The 16,020-nt window shown below is 40.2% G+C and overlaps 1 protein-coding gene across 1 annotated transcript; it reads left to right on the top strand.

The window, feature by feature from the left end:
- The first annotated feature begins 14,690 nt into the window (after positions 1–14,690).
- LOC127415864 (claudin-20) lies at positions 14,691–15,818 on the top strand. Its single transcript, XM_051654873.1, has one exon. It carries the CDS (start codon positions 14,802–14,804, stop codon positions 15,663–15,665), a length of 864 nt encoding a protein of 287 aa, XP_051510833.1. The 5' UTR covers positions 14,691–14,801; the 3' UTR covers positions 15,666–15,818.
- The last annotated feature ends 202 nt before the right edge of the window (positions 15,819–16,020 follow it).

Here is a 16,020-nt window from a genome sequence, read left to right as displayed (position 1 = left end):
CACTGAATTTTATAGATCTTAATCTACAGAACTGGCCCCAATTTTGTTAGAAGTTTATACGGAATCATTAAAGAATGGAAAGCTTCTGCCAACCATGACACAAGCCCGGATTAGTCTGATTCTTAAAGTTATGACATCTCTTATACATAAGATCAGGTGGGGTTTATTCGGGGCCGCAGCTCTTCTGATAACATTAGGCATCAATATCATGTGGTCAGTGGCGAATGATCAGAATCTGGTCACTTGACGCCGAAAAGGCGTTTGATATGGTAGAATGGGATTATCTTTTTGGAAATGTACAGGTTTGGGAGTACGTTTATTGGATGGATTAAGTTACTTTATTGACACCCGGTAGCGGTGGTACAAACAAATGGATTAATTTTAGAATACTTTACTCTGGATCAAATCAAATCAAATCACTTTTATATACACAAGTGCAATGGTGTGTGAAATTCTTGGGTGCAGTTCCGATCAACATAGCAGTCGTGACAGTGATGAGACATATACCAATTTACAATAACATCAAATTAACACAACACAATTTAAAGTCTAATATACACATAATTACACACAACACAATATACAAATAATAACATACACTGTACAGTATACAATACACAATATAGATACACATTATTCAATAAAAAAAGTATATATAGTATATATAGAATGTACAGTAGGTTGTATTGTACTGTATTGACATTCAGGCTGTCGGTTGATAGTAAGTTGTTAAGAAAGAATATAATATAATAATAATATAATTTATGACAGTCCGGTGTGAGATATAAGAGAAAGAGTAATAAAGTGCAGTGCTTATGTATTTTGATCGTGGAGATCAAGAGCTCAAAAGTCTGATTGCTTGGGGGAAGAAGCTATCATGGAGTCTGCTGGTGCAGGTCCTGATGCTGCGATACCGCCTGCCTGATGGTAGCATTGAGAACAGCCCATGGCTCGGGTGGCTGGAGTCTCTGATGATCCTCCGAGCTTTTTTCACACACCGCCTGGTATATATGTCCTGGAGGGAGGGAAGCTCACCTCCGATGATGTGTCTGGCAGTTCGCACCACCCTTTGCAGTGCTTTGCGGTTGTGGGCTGTGCTATTGCCGTACCAGGCGGAGATGCAGCCAGTCAGGATGCTCTCTACAGTGCAGGTGTAGAACCGTGTGAGGATGTGGCGGTTCATTCCAAACTTCCTCAGCCGTCTCAGGAAGAAGAGGCGCTGATGAGCCTTCTTCACAATGACTTCAGTGTGGATGGACCATGTGCTCCATTAATGGTGATGGGACTGTGTTCTCTGTCTTTTCTTCTGAAGTCCACCACAAGCTCCTTTGTCTTACTGACGTTGAGGGAGAGGTTGTGCTCCTGACACCAGTGTGTTGCATTGTCTGACACCCGGCAGGGTTGCCCTCTTTCCCCATTATTGTTCTGTCTTGCCCTGCAACCATTCGCAGCCACGATAAGAAAGGAGGATGATTTTCCAGGGGTGATTGCGGGAGGTGTGGCGCATAAGCTTCTGCTTTACGCAGATGATATTTTATCATTCGTCTCTGACCCCACTAGATCTATGCCTTGCCTCCACAGAATTATTCATTCCTTTTCCAAGTTCTCAGGATATAAAGTCAATTGGTCTAAATCCGAAGCTTTGGCTTTGACAGCGTACTGTCCAGTAACGGCCTTACAGACAGGTGCCTTCCAGTGGCCCAAACAGGGCATTAAGTATTTGGGTATTTTATTCCCAGCAAATTTGTCTGATTTAGTCAGAGTTCTTTTTGATCTCTTAATAAAAAGGTTTTCGAATGATGTGGACAGATGATTAGGAAGGTTAATGTAATTAAAATGAATTGTATTCCAAAATTCAACTACCTGTTACAATCTCTCCCTATAGATGTCCCCCTCTCTTATTTCAAGAAATTTGATAGCATAGTGAAATCCTTTATTTGGAATGGTAAGCATCCCAGGTTAAATTTCAATAAGTTACATAGGCCGATTGACAATGGTGGGTTAGGCCTACCCAAGATTTTGTTTTATCTTTTGGTCTTGCATTTATGCATTTGGTCTTAGACATTTGACTCATTGGTCGCTTCCACCTGAGAGAGCCCCTCCCTGATTTTGTATTGAAAAGGAAGTTCTTGCCCCTATCTCGCCACTGCAAAGCCTTTGAGAGGTTAAGTCGCACCCCGATCTAAGATCTAAACTTGACATTGGGGGAGGGGGTGTGGGCTAGGATCCTAAAAAACGTCAAGTCTGCATCTAGAGATGCAAGGGTGTGTCTGATGCAATTTAAGATTTTGCATAGATTTTATTGGACCCCCTCTAGATTGTATAGGCTTGGTCTTAAAGACACTCCCACCTGCTGGCGATGCCAATCAGAAGACGGGGACACAACCCATGTTTTTTGGGGATGTGTTGGGATCCAGGAGTTTTGGTTGAGGGTTCAGAGCTTTGTGTGTGATGTAGTGGACACTCAGTTTTCGTTTTGCCCCAGACTGTGTATTTTGTGTAATGGGGCAGTCCTGAATATAGGTGATAAATATATAAAAATCTGGGTCCTAACCAGCATGATGATTGGCAGACAGGTAATTCTCACGGGATGGAAGTCAACTGATGCGCCCTCATTTCATGAGTGGTCTACCGAGATGGGCAGGGTAGCAGCATTTGAGGAGATGGCATGTAGAAGGCTAGGCAACCTAGATTTCTACATCAGGAAATGGGGCAGCTATTTAGCCTTTTTGGAAGGCTCTCAGGGAGGGGCAGTGGAGAGAGACTTGTGTTTTTTTATTTATTTTTTTATGTTTCTAAATATTTTCTGCTGTTTTATTGTCTATGTGTCTTTGTTGGTTGGCTTTTGACCACTGGGGTGCTCGTTTGTGTCGGGTGGGGGTGGGGGGGTTAATGTTCGGGGGGGAAAGTTGTGATTTCATGTGGTTTGATTCTGCATTTTCTGTCTATTTGATTTGCTGCATGGAATCAATAAAAATTGTTCATAACAAAAAATATAGTATATAAACTACTGTTTTCATTCAAATTCATCACCTTTCATCTCAGTTGAGCAACATAGACAGTTATTCATGTATTCGCTTTGACGCCACCCTCAGGTATAAGCACTTTATGTTATGCTTTCTCTAACTTAGATTCAAAGCATTGTTTACCGCCCTTTCATTCAACATTATACGTTCATTCAAACTGAATCACACCCGCTACTACAAATGGCCAAGGCATGCTTATCTCAACGAGTAAGCCAATCAGAAGCTCCTTCCTTCAGTCATGCTTTCTGATAGGCTAGATTTTTGTTTTGCATCAACACATTCAAGTTTATGTAACTAATGTGTTATTAAGCACTAAAATGGATATAGTGTAAGCATCGACGACCTACGCGGATTTGGCAAAGTTAATTTCAATTAAAAATTGAGAAAGAGAGGCTATTGAAACTTTAACAAGTGGTGACTTTAACAACAAAGTGACGGAGATATTCATATTCAAGGAGAGACGCATGGATTTTGTGCTCAAGTAAAGGTAAGTTAATATGTTTATAAAAAATCTGCGTTATTGATACTAGGTCATAGATACTAGGTCATTCTTTCTGATTAGTCTGAGGTTATAGAGTGGTGATCTGGCAAACATATCGTTGTTTTATGCTCAGTCTGTTTTATAGATCTAACGTTAAGGCGCAGTGTTGTCACGTTTATGTGTTTTGTTTTTGTTTTCATGTCTTATTTTTAACTTTAGTTCCTGTTCCTGTTCAGGTCATGTGGTTTCATGGCATGTGATTTCCTGTTTTCTCAGGTGTTCCTGGTCATGTGATATCCTGTTCCCCTCCATGTTCATGTGTCTTGTTTTCATTGGTTCATTGTCTTATCTCATTATTAGTTCAGTCTTGTGATTGGTTGTCTTGTTTACTTGTTACCCCTGTCTGTGTATTTAAGCCCTCATGTTTGCCATTTTCTCTTGTCAGGTATTGTTAATGTAACATTGTTGGTGTAACCTCGTTTCATGTCATGTCAAGTCAAGTCAAGTTTCGTCAAGTCTAGTCAAGTTCACGTTAATGTTTAGTTCACATCTGGATTTACTGTTTTTGTCATTGTCATTGCCAGCCACCATTACAGAATACCTGACCATCGCAAGATGAACTCAGCGGTTCAAATCCTGCGTCTTCACCAGGGGAATCGATCCTTGGAAAATTATGTGGAGGACTTCTGCGCTCTGGCCTGCCAGGTGGACTTTAATGAAGTCGCCCTCAAGGACATGTTCTGGGTGGGATTGAGTGAGCCGGTTTCCTCCTTGATGCCTGGCAGTCACAGTCCCCTCAATCTGGCTCAGTATATTGACGTTGCCCTGCAGATAAGTGGATCTAAGTTCACTGTGGGGGATGCCACGTCATGGCCGCCGAGCCAGGGTCCCACGTCATGGCCGCCGAGCCAGGGTCCCACGTCATGGCCGCCGAGCCAGGGTCCCACGTCATGGCCGACGAGCCAGGGTCCCACGTCATGGTCATCGAGCTTGCGCCACCTTCTGCCCCAGATCCTGAGTCTGCTCCATGCCATGTCACAGCCACACCACGGCCTGCTCCATGCCATGTCACAGCCATGCCTGAGTCTGCTCCATGCCATGTCACAGCACCACCTCAGCCTGCTCCATACCATGTCATAGCAACGCCTCAGCCTGCTCCATGCCATGTCACAAGCAACCCTTTGCTCCACGATCCAGGCCCGCCTCCCCTCCACGGTCCAGGCCCGCCTCACTTCCGCGGTCCAGGCCTGCCTCCCCTCCATGGTCCAGGCCCGCCTCCGCTCTATGAGCCAGCGCTCACGCCTGCCACAGCCAACGAGTCAGCATCCACGCCTACCATGGCCAAGTCAGGATCCTGCCGTACCATGTTACCACGTCATGCCATGTAGCCACGTCAAGTCAATACGGCCGCCGCCACCCAGCTCTCATAGTGAATTTTGTGGTTATGTTTTGGGGCATCGGGAGCCGCCCCTAGTGTGGAGGATATGTCACGTTTATGTGTTTTGTTCTTGTTTCATGTCTTATTTTTAAGATTAGTTCCTGTTCAGGTCATGTGGTTTTATTTAATGTGATTTCCTGTTTCCTCGTGTGTTCCTGGTCATGTGATATCCTGTTCCCCTCCATGTTCATTTGTCTTGTTTTCATTGGTTCATTGTCTTATCTCATTATTAGTTCAGTCTTGTGATTGGTTGTCTTATTTACTTGTTACCCCTGTCTGTGTATTTAAGCCCTCATGTTTGCCATTGTCTCTTGTCAGGTATTGTTAATGTAACATTGTTGGTGTAAACTCGTTTCATGTCAAGTCAAGTTTCGTCAAGTCTAGTCAAGTTCATGTTAATGTTTTGTTCAAGTTTGGATTTACTGTTTTTGGATTTCACGTTTGTATTAAACTGCACTTGGGTTCTTCACATCATCTCGTCTTTGCCTGCCTGTCATTGTCATTACCAGCCACCATTACAAGTGTCTGTTAAAAAATATATTAAGGGATGACTTCCATGTTTACATTACATTTGCCTTGTGCATTCAGGTTAAGATTGCTGTCTTTGGTGGTCAGATTAGTTAATTGCTGCTGTCCATTCTAGTGTTTCTGAACTGTGGGTAGAGTGGCGTATTGAAACTAGTTACTTGCAATTTTTTCTTTTTATTGTATGTCAAAACAAGCTCTTCTGGCACTGTGGTTTATTGTATGATTTAGTGGAAATAAACATGCTCGGCTCAATATATGACAATCTTTTATTTGTGAGATATGAGCAATATTACTGTCCTGAATTTAAAACAATTTGGTCATGAGGTTTGCCACTGTGACATAATTGTTCCCATTGATTGGTGGGTTCTAAATCTAACAATTTACATCAATAACATTTCTGTGACATTACACTAACCCATATAATATGTTTTGGGCACAGCGTTTAATAATGTGTATTAAAATCTTTGATGTTCACCCAGTCTCAAAGCCCACAGCACGTGCCTCAAGTTTAATAATACATTATTTTATTTCTCCATAAACACTTCCCAACCACCACCACCATCAAACAGCTGTTTCTTTAATAAAGTCTTAAACTTTAGTAAGTGTTATCTTATATTATAGTTTAGAGATTATATAATCTCTAAATAGTTCATGATCTTGAAATTGCTTTTGTAGCGTAGCCTACAATTTGCCAATCCATAATGATGTCTCATTTGTCATTGAATCGTTCTTTTAAGTCAGTTATTTTGAATGAGGAAAGACATGGAAATGTATAGGTAAAAAAGGGTGGGAACCCTGACTTTAGCTGTAATAAACCAGCTGAAAACGAATGTGATCAAGGACCTAAGACTTGAATAAAAATAAACTGCACAAATAATTTTAATTGCAGGTCTGCTTCTCTGCCAAACTCAAATCAAATCTGTAGTAATGCATCATATCTAATTAACCAAGCAGTGACTGAAATAATGGAGAAATTAACTTTTACCTCTAATATTTTCCTTGTATATGTCACTTTTTGTCATAAAGTGATGCCGTGAGGGAGGAAATTAACTGGGATGCCCTGTCACTCAACGATCCAGTTTCAGATAAAAGTGTGTATCTATGTGCGTATTCGCGAGAACGCGAGTGCGGAATTCCACCGTCGCGCGGTAAGAAGACTCTTCCACCGGCCATGTGTTTGACACCACTGATGCAGAGCGAGGCACGAACAGTAGATGGGGCTGTTTGGTATGGAGTTGTATATGTGCCACAATTCTGCCGCAAGATTTTATTATGAGCACACAAAAATGTTCTGCGCACGCACGATTATATTTTGAGTGCATTAAAAGGATTTTGTACGTGCTTGAATTCATTTTGAGCAAACAAAAATCAATTTTGTGCTTTATTAACATTTCTTTGATGTAAACTTGCGCAGATTTCTGAAATGTATGTAACTCTGCACTCTGCATGCGCTCATAGCTTTGACCGCTTGCTTGCTCAACAAGTTTACAGCATTATAATGTGTCAGAATTTCAGCCAATTAGAGATGGGGTGGTACATTTGATTGGCTGGATAGATCACAGATCATACTGCTAATCAAAACAGGAGGAAGAGGAGAAGGGGATAGTTTGTTTTCAAGAAAGGAAATGTGTAACACACTATGCCCACACGAAAGCAGTTCATTTGTTGACTTAACTGTTTTTATTTAATTAACTATATTTTTAGTCTGTACACTGCCAATAGGCTTACTAGCTAGATAACTATCTGTCTAGCTCTCTTAGTTTGGTCTATATTAGTATTTGGTTCTCTTAGCTAGTATTTGGTTATCTAGGTTACCAAGTTACACTTATGTAGTTACTTACTTGGCCATGTTAGCTACCACTTTTATCTGAAATTATATTCATAAAATCTCTCCCATGTGTAAAACTACATTGTAAAACGTAATAGTGTAGTTTTGGGGGAACTTAATTTGACTTCTATCTATCCCAAATAATATTCTGATAGATCAGTTTATTAAAATAAATGTGACCAGACTACCATGAATCTGCAACAACTGAATCTTCTTCTTTTTGTTATTATTACATGAAATATTATTATATTATTTTGTCCACCTGCTTTAGTGTGTCCTCTCCCATTTTTCTTCAGCCTTCTGTATTCTAAAAATTATGAATATTATAAATATTTCCTAAATTAACATATTCTATTTTTGATAATAAATTAGGAAAGCTGTTTATGTTTGCATTTCAAAGCTGTGGGGTATCTTGAAATGTTCAGTATGCTGTTTTTATGAAGTCTATGCATTCTACCACAAACCCTATGGCAAAAATGATTAATGAGAAGAAACGGAAGAAAAGGAAATTATGTCTCCTGTCATAATTTGTGGTAAATTAAATGCATAGTATATTGAACATCAATTGTTTGAGACTGCAAAAAGTAAAAAATAAAATAAAATAAAATAGAAAGAACTCCCAGGCTACTATATTTTGAAAAACTTACATTACAGTAAGTTAAGCCTTACAATATTCCTGGTATGTCTATAATCCATAGGGTAAATATCTTTTGTAATGATAACTGCAAACAGTATATAAAGTGTGTACTGAACTTGGAGCATTGTGCCTGTTGGGTCTTCTGCAATATTTACACTGAGATGTTCATGGTTGCTGTAGCTACCTCAACTGTCCAATCACAGAGCACTTGTAAACCGCTCCTAATAGCCAATCCTGATGTAGGAGGCGGGACTTGAGGAGAGAGGAGTGAGATCTTGCACACCCAAAAAATTTATTAATCTTTGCAAAAAGATACATTGCTTTACAAAACATGTAAAGTTTAATCGCATGCACAGAACTTTTTTGTGCGCTCAAAATGTCATCTTGTGTGTACAAATTTTTTTTTTTTTTTGCGATCAAAATTCTTTTTTTGCACTCAAAATATCAAATTGCGCCACAGAACATTATTGTGCGCTCAAAATATCATTTTCCACGCTCTAAATACAATTTTGCGCATGTAGAATTTTGGCACATATATAACTCCATAGTTTGGCAGCTGCTATTAGTGGTGGATCGCAGTTTATTGTGATCTGGGAGAGCAAGCCAATAAACGCGACTGTACTCTGGAAACAAGCCCCCAAAAAACCGCAACCCGCGACTTCCTATATTTATATGTGACTTCATGAAAAACAAGCCCAAATACGCTTATAATAAGCGGACATGGCAACACTGCCTGTGACTCTGTCTCAAGCCCCTCCTGATGAAAGAGAGTGAAACATTCTGTGCATATGTTTAGACACTTTAAACAGACACTCAAAATGTGCAACAACATTTCTAAACTGAAAATCATCTATTGCACAACAATATTGTAGCGGTTCCCAAACTGGGATGCCGCCAGGATTGGCTTCTCTGTCGTGTAATCTCTGCTCAGTTTAATATTTGTATAGCCATCTGTTAAAAGTACTGGCAGAACCGAGTTCTAACTCAATTCCGGACACGCACGCTTTTTGAATGCAGCCGGCTGCTTTCAAACGTCTACGCATGCTCTAATGAGCGCTCGTGGTGAATGCAGCTGTGCGGAGATGGGTCGAGAAGGGTCTGGCTGCAGACATGCAGAATGCAGATGCACTCAGACACATGCGGTCTCAGACTCACGCATGCGCACTGCAGACATGCACGCACCGGTTTATGCATGCGCACTCCCTGCAGACATACATGTGGTCTCAAATGAACGGCTCACACATTTGATCTCCACGACCGTGCACGAATCATTGCCATTTACACAAGGATAACTTAAAGTATGCTTTTTAAAGTTTAGATATAATGTTTTCATAGTGTTAGCTAACAATGCTATCTTGATATCTCTTTTTTGGTTAACTAGACTTAATGCAATAAATTAGTGAACAACTTACATAAACCGTATTAAGTTTATCATATCATTTAGGCAGTGAAACAACTGAGTGGTTTACTGGCTTAGTGTGTTTAGACTATTGATTTGAAAGGTGGCAGGGAAGTTTGTAGGTAGCTTACTCTCTGTCAACATTGCATGTGACATAGAGAGAACGCTCTCTTTATTATTAACGAAGCAGAATGCATTTAATTTACTTTGTAGCGCTGTTAATTCATTTTTAGCGTCGACGTGGTGTCCAGTAATTGCAGCAGTGTCTTGACAACCAAACTATTTCACATAAACATTGAATGTTTCAAATAATCTAGGTCAACATACCTAGAAAACAAGAGAGACATGGAACACGACTCTGATAAGATTCATTACAAAAAGTAAAAGTCATGGAGTATTATACAAATCAGATAATGGTTTTCATGTATTCTACAGTCTCTGCAATTCGTTCTTATAGATGCATGACACATAAGAAGATTCAAAATCATTGGGAAGGCCATGTAAAAAAGGTAAGTCAATGTTATTACCTTATTGCAATAGTGTGTGACTGGCACAGGCACATTTATTAAAACATCTTCTTTAGAAACGCTTTAAATGGTACTGTGAAGTCAAATGCAACAGTTATTTAATCTTGATTGTCAACATCTATTTTGTGTGTGTGTGTGTGTGTGTTTATAATCTATAAATAAAACATTATGGCAGTTCCGTTTGGCCTGCAGAACATCACATGTAAATTGACTGTGTAGTGGTTACTCAGAAAAAGTATATTTATTATACTCACTACATAGAATACTAATTATATATACTGTTTTTTGGGCAGATGAAACAAACATTTTGATCCTAGAGCCTGCATTGGAGAAGGCAGTGTTTCAGTCTCCACAAAAAGTATGTTTTGTTTGAGGGTTAGCAACATCAGGCCAAAGTAATAGTTGATTTGTTGTTCTGCTTTTTAACATATATGATATTAACATTTGTGTTTAAATTTGTATTTACATTATTTCTAATTATCATGATTTGTATTGTGTTAATCTTAGGTGTGTGTCATGATGGACCTGAAGACTGCCAGTCAGTGGTGTGTGGAGCTCTGTGAGGACCTTATTGATTCAGATGAAGTTGCTGCTGAGGCCCTGGGCAGGTTCTTCAGTGCAGAATTCTCAGAGGACAGGCATGATGCTGTTGAGCCATTCATCTTTGTGTTTACATTTATGCAGTACATGCATACATTTCTTGAGCATGTTATAAATAAAATTAATCTAATTATCTACTGCCGAGCAGAGGTACAAAGCCCAGGCACATAGCTGGCAATTAAAAAATATATATATTATAATACTAAATCACAAAGTAATTGTAATAATAGTTCAAACTGTGTATCATTCATATATATATATTCCCCATTTTATGGTAATTGATCATATATGTATTATATATTGTTCAACATAAGGACAGATCAAAGGGTCTAATGGGTGTAATGTCTCTTTGTGAAAGTATGTGCGAATGAAAATCATGCAATACTGATGAAATACATGCATAATTCATGTCTACTGCAATTTAAAATGAACTTTTTCTTGTATAATTTCACAATCCATATTCCTCAGGCTTTAGAAAAGTTGTGTTATGCGTGCAGCGATGTGTATTTAACTTGTTTCATGTCAGACAAATGATTATATACTAATTAAATTGAAACTTAAAGAGCACCTATATATATTTCTGCACTGTAGACCACATGTACCACTTTATAATAACTTATTGTTAAATCATGTATTGCTTAATAGACCATTAAAACACTGTGTGAAAGAAGAGCCTGGAAGTGTGGCTACTGCTGAAATACCAGTAATTTTAAAGAGACCAGGAAGAATTTAACAAAAGACAGTTGATTGTTATGACTTTAGTAAATAATAAGAACATAATAAATAATACAATATGAAACAAAACATGACACTTATGTATCATCACTATGAAACCGTTTGGGCTATTTACAGTTGCTATTGTTAGTCATCGCAGTTGTACTGAAGTTAAAATCAACCATTTCAACTTCAGGGTCCTTGTGGTGTCTTGTGTGCCAACAGCAGCTGTGTGCTCTTATTAGAGCAGAGGTGAACATAATGACCGTCAACTATGATTTTTATCAAATCGTGGCCATTAAGTGACCCACCACATTACTGATCTTATGAAAACTATTGGTCATTTTCAGCTCAATTTTAAAGCTAGGGTGTGCAATCTTTTCCAAAAAAATTTTTTTTATACTGGTTGAAAGTCTCTTCACATCCTGATAGCAATCAATAATTTAAGTGGTCTAAATGTAAAAAAAAAAAAAAAAAAAAAAATATATATATATATATATATATATATATATATATATATATATATATATATATATATATATATATATATATATATGTAATGTAATGATAGGATGTCCTTCCTGTCTGTCAATCTATATTTGCATACTGCCACGCAACTTGTTCGCGCAGACAATTCACACGTCATCAGCGTGGGTTCCTTGACGCTGTGCAGAGCGAGCGCGAGAATGGAAGGCGAACCGCAGCTACCTTATGTTCCTCCTGAACCACCAGTAATAGGAAACAAGGAAAGAAAGACCATGTTAGAAACTTCTACAATGAAAAAAACGTCTGGATCAAGAGCGTGCTAAAAGCAGAATTAACATTGGCGTTGCTTTTCCACGCTGTGTTTGTTCATGTGTGATAGAGGAGGCGTGGCTTTGGAGACACCTCTGAAGTGAGGGCGGGCTATATTCTTTCAAAGCTAGCTTGCTAACTGCTAGCCTTTCTGGATTACACACCCTAGCTTTAAGTTAGCGCTCATAGGAAACTCTTTTCTGTTGTAACCTCACATTTTCAGCTCAATTTTAAGGCAGCACTGATAGGAAACTCTTCTTTTTGCTGTCACCAACGAGCGTTTATTTGTAAACAGTAACTTTGTCTATTTTTGATTTGTCAGCGTATTTCCGGTTCCGACATCGCGAGTGCATGTGACATCATAGCAAAGAGCGCATGCGTGAGCCTGTGTGTGCATGTCTGCAGTGCACATGTGTGAGGCTGAGAGCGCATTTGTAATGTGTGCAGCCAACCCTATTGGGCAGTGCGGATGCCATAAACGGGTGCCATAATTTAAAAAAGTCTGGGAACGGGGGCCTGGGTAGCTCAGCAAGTAAAGACACTGACTACCACACATGCAATTTCGAATCCAGGGCGTGCTGAGTGACTCTAGTCAGTCTTCCTAAGCAACCAATTGGCCCGGATGCTAGGGTGGGTAGAGTCACGTTGGGTTAACCTCCTCGTGGTCGCTATAATGTGGTTCTAGCTCTCCGTGGGGTGCGTGGTGAGTTGTGCGTGGATGCCTCGGAGAATAGCGTGAAGCCTCCACATGCGCTAGGTCTCCGTGTTAATGCGCCCAACAAGCCATGTGATAAGATGCGTAAGTTTGGGAACCACTGATCTAAGGCCTTATGGAGGAGATGTGAGTTGGTATGATATGATGCGATATGTCCAGCATCTCAACAAAGTTAGGGTTAAGATTAGGGTAAGTTTAGGGTTTTGGTTAGGGTAAGGGTTATGGTGCTGTGAAAATTTGAACTTTGACAAGCAATAGCAGTGACTCCATTTAAGTACATGTGATCCGTCTTCGGTGCGATACTGTAGTTGAGTGTTGGAGACATTTACGTTGCTGTGAGCAATTGAAGTGTTCTATATGATTAATCTCTGCCCACATGCAGGGATATAATTAAAAATAAAATACAAAATTATGCTTGGGAAACTGTGTCAGAAATTGTTGCCATTCTAAGTGAGTTTCATGCAGTGGTAATCCTACATCTTGTTCAAAATGTAATGCATTTTGCACAGATACAATTAATATACAAATGTTTTCCCCTTAAGATTGTTCATTTTCAGTGACAAAAACAAAAAACAAATTCATTGTCCAATTAGAATGGAATCATATTTTACATGTTATATATTCCATTCCATATATTCCACCACTTGTATAGCCCACCAATAACGTTAGAGCGGCCAGCAGTAGGAACACCTCCTATGACCAACAGGGATATACAGCCACTTTGCAACCTTCAGCAATAAAATCACTTTTAAAATAAATTTTAACATTACACAGGACTTTGTCAATATTAATAATAACAGCGGATTACTTTAAAACTGTCTTTGTCCATTTTATCAGTTTTCAGTGTTAGAGAGAGGGTGAGACAGAGAGAGAAAATAAGAATAGTTTTTTGTGAACCAATATTCTTTATGCAATTTCCTAAAAACATGAATAAAATAAACATTCTGTTTCCACACTCTGCATGGCTGTATGATAGTGCAACCACAGATAATTGACAGCCAAATGTAAGTGCAATTGATTTCCAAATACACATTTTGTTTTTTATACAGACAAAAAATAATAAAATGAACTTATATTCATCTTCATCATCTATTTTTGCTAATTTCCTAAACACAGTCCATTTGCTCTGAATTTTATTACTGAATGACCTTCATGTTAGTAATCCAGTGTTATTTGGATAAGGTGCAGCCCACTGTGGAATATCCAGTCATTCACACCAGAAATATGTGGGGGTTCTTTTATAGGACACTGAAAAGCTTTGAGAAATGTCCTGTGTTGCCAAGGAAATGTTAATTCAGAGGAAAGTGGCAGTTTTACATTAGTTATGCTTATATCTTTGTCCCCCAATAATTCTCTTTTCTTTCTCTTTTCTTCAGTAGATTGCAGAAACCTTTAAGAATTGCTTGGTGTACCACATTACACATTACGCACCATTGCAAGGGTAAGTAGAGCTTTTTGTTTGTTCAGCTGACTGAAACATAATGCACTCCAACAATGCACTTGTCTTGATCTATTCAAAAGATTCATCACCATTTGAAGGACAACAAATGATAGGAGTGATTTTTCGTTGCCTTTTCATTTCCAAGCTGTCAGGTGGTTTGGACAGATAAGGAAAAAATCAATTAATTCTTAACAAAACAGCCATGCCTGCCCAGATAGTTGGCGAAATTCCTATTTGATAGAGGTTATGTGCCATTTTTATAAAATAGTCTTGTAACTGCATCACCCGTGCCAGAGGGCGACTCTGCAGCAGTAGAGTCAAAAAATAATTAGCCTTTCGACAACACTACAAAGTAATTTCCCCAAAACCAGAATGTGGTCAAAATGCTGACTGGCTGGGGGTGTCCCAAAAAAGGATAGGGTGGAATAAAAAAAAAATCACATCATTCCCTTCCAGTCATTGTATCCTGTGCTTCATCTGTCAGACCGTCACGCTTGTTCGCTCAGTTCAATTCTCATTCCGTTTTTATCACAGCCTAGCGGAGCCAGTGCGGAGGAATTATCTGCTGTCAGGTCCTGCACCGGGCTGATAGGGAGACGCAGAGCGCACAGGGCCACCGCAAGGTGAGAGAGAGACGGCCACGGGAGGAAGGAAACGAAAAGTCCGGGACTGATGATGCCGTCCTCCACCATGCAGATGTTTGCCTTCATTCTGGCATTACTGGGGGTCCTGAGTGCCACGGTGGCCACTCTGCTACCCAACTGGAAGGTGAGTGCAGACGTAGGCTCCAATATTATGACGGCGATCTCGCAAATGCAGGGACTGTGGATGGACTGCACCTGGTACAGCACCGGAGTCTTTAGCTGCTCGCTCAAGTACTCCGTCCTGGCGTTGCCTGCTTACCTTCAGACGGCACGCACCACTATGGTGCTTTCCTGCATGATGGCGACAATGGGACTGTGTCTGGCCGCCCTAGGACTGAAATGCACTCGCTGGGGTGGCAGTTATCGCTCTAAGGGACACACAGCCATTTCCGCAGGGGCATGCTTCGTCATAGCTGGGGTCCTCTGCCTGGTGCCCGCATCCTGGTTTACTAAAGAGGTCATCACTACTTTTATGGACTCCAAAGTGCCCAAAAGCAGCAAGTATGAGCCAGGTGCTGCGGTGTACGTAGCATTTGTGTCTGCAGGATTCCTTTTAGCTGCAGGCGTCATCTTCTGTTTATCATGCCCTGGAAAAAGAGGTGGTCCACTGGATTCAGGCTCATCCCACCCTGGTAAGCCAAAACAGCAGCAGCTGCGCCAGGAGCAGCCGACCTGCAACCAACAAAAAGAGCAGCACCGAGAACAGCAGAGTCAGACTGAGCCACCAGAGCAAGAGCAAGTGCACCAGGAACCGGTTCAAGCAGATGATCGTAAGCAAGATAAGCCTGTGCCGGAGAGGCTGAACCTGGAGCAGGACAAGCAGTACTGCTCTCCATCCCGAACCCGAAATCCAGACATCAAGGCTGTCTATAGTCTGCACGACTATGTGTAAACAACTGCAGTTGGCTCCAAAAGTGTTTCAGGGCATTCTTGCTGATCAGACTGCCTTTCTTTGTGAGTGGCAAAAAGAGGAGGAGAAAAGCGGTGGAGCAGCAAGAGAAATAATGACTTTGATGGCATTATCAACCCTTCTCATCTGTTCTTTCGCTTACAGTGAGTGTAAACAGTCGAGGTATTTCCAAAGCCCCGGAGCAGACAAACTGAGGATTGTGAATCCTCGGGTAAATGGTTTCAGTGCAAGTACACACACAGAAAAAGGGGGGCGGAATGGCAACATATAATTAAAATGCAACATTTAAGGGGGATTCCTGAGTAGACTGGTGAAGGACAGGTTTGAAGATAAGATG

The sequence above is a fragment of the Myxocyprinus asiaticus genome, chromosome 25 (assembly GCF_019703515.2).
Source record: "Myxocyprinus asiaticus isolate MX2 ecotype Aquarium Trade chromosome 25, UBuf_Myxa_2, whole genome shotgun sequence".
NCBI lineage: Eukaryota > Metazoa > Chordata > Actinopteri > Cypriniformes > Catostomidae > Myxocyprinus > Myxocyprinus asiaticus.
The sequence above is the reverse complement of the archived record's forward strand: the minus strand, read 5'-3'. Positions and strand labels throughout refer to the sequence as shown.

Excerpts from the sequence above, each read along its gene's own strand:
- LOC127415864 (XM_051654873.1), top strand. The coding sequence starts at position 14,802 with ATGATGCCGTCCTCCACCATGCAGATGTTTGCCTTCATTCTGGCATTA.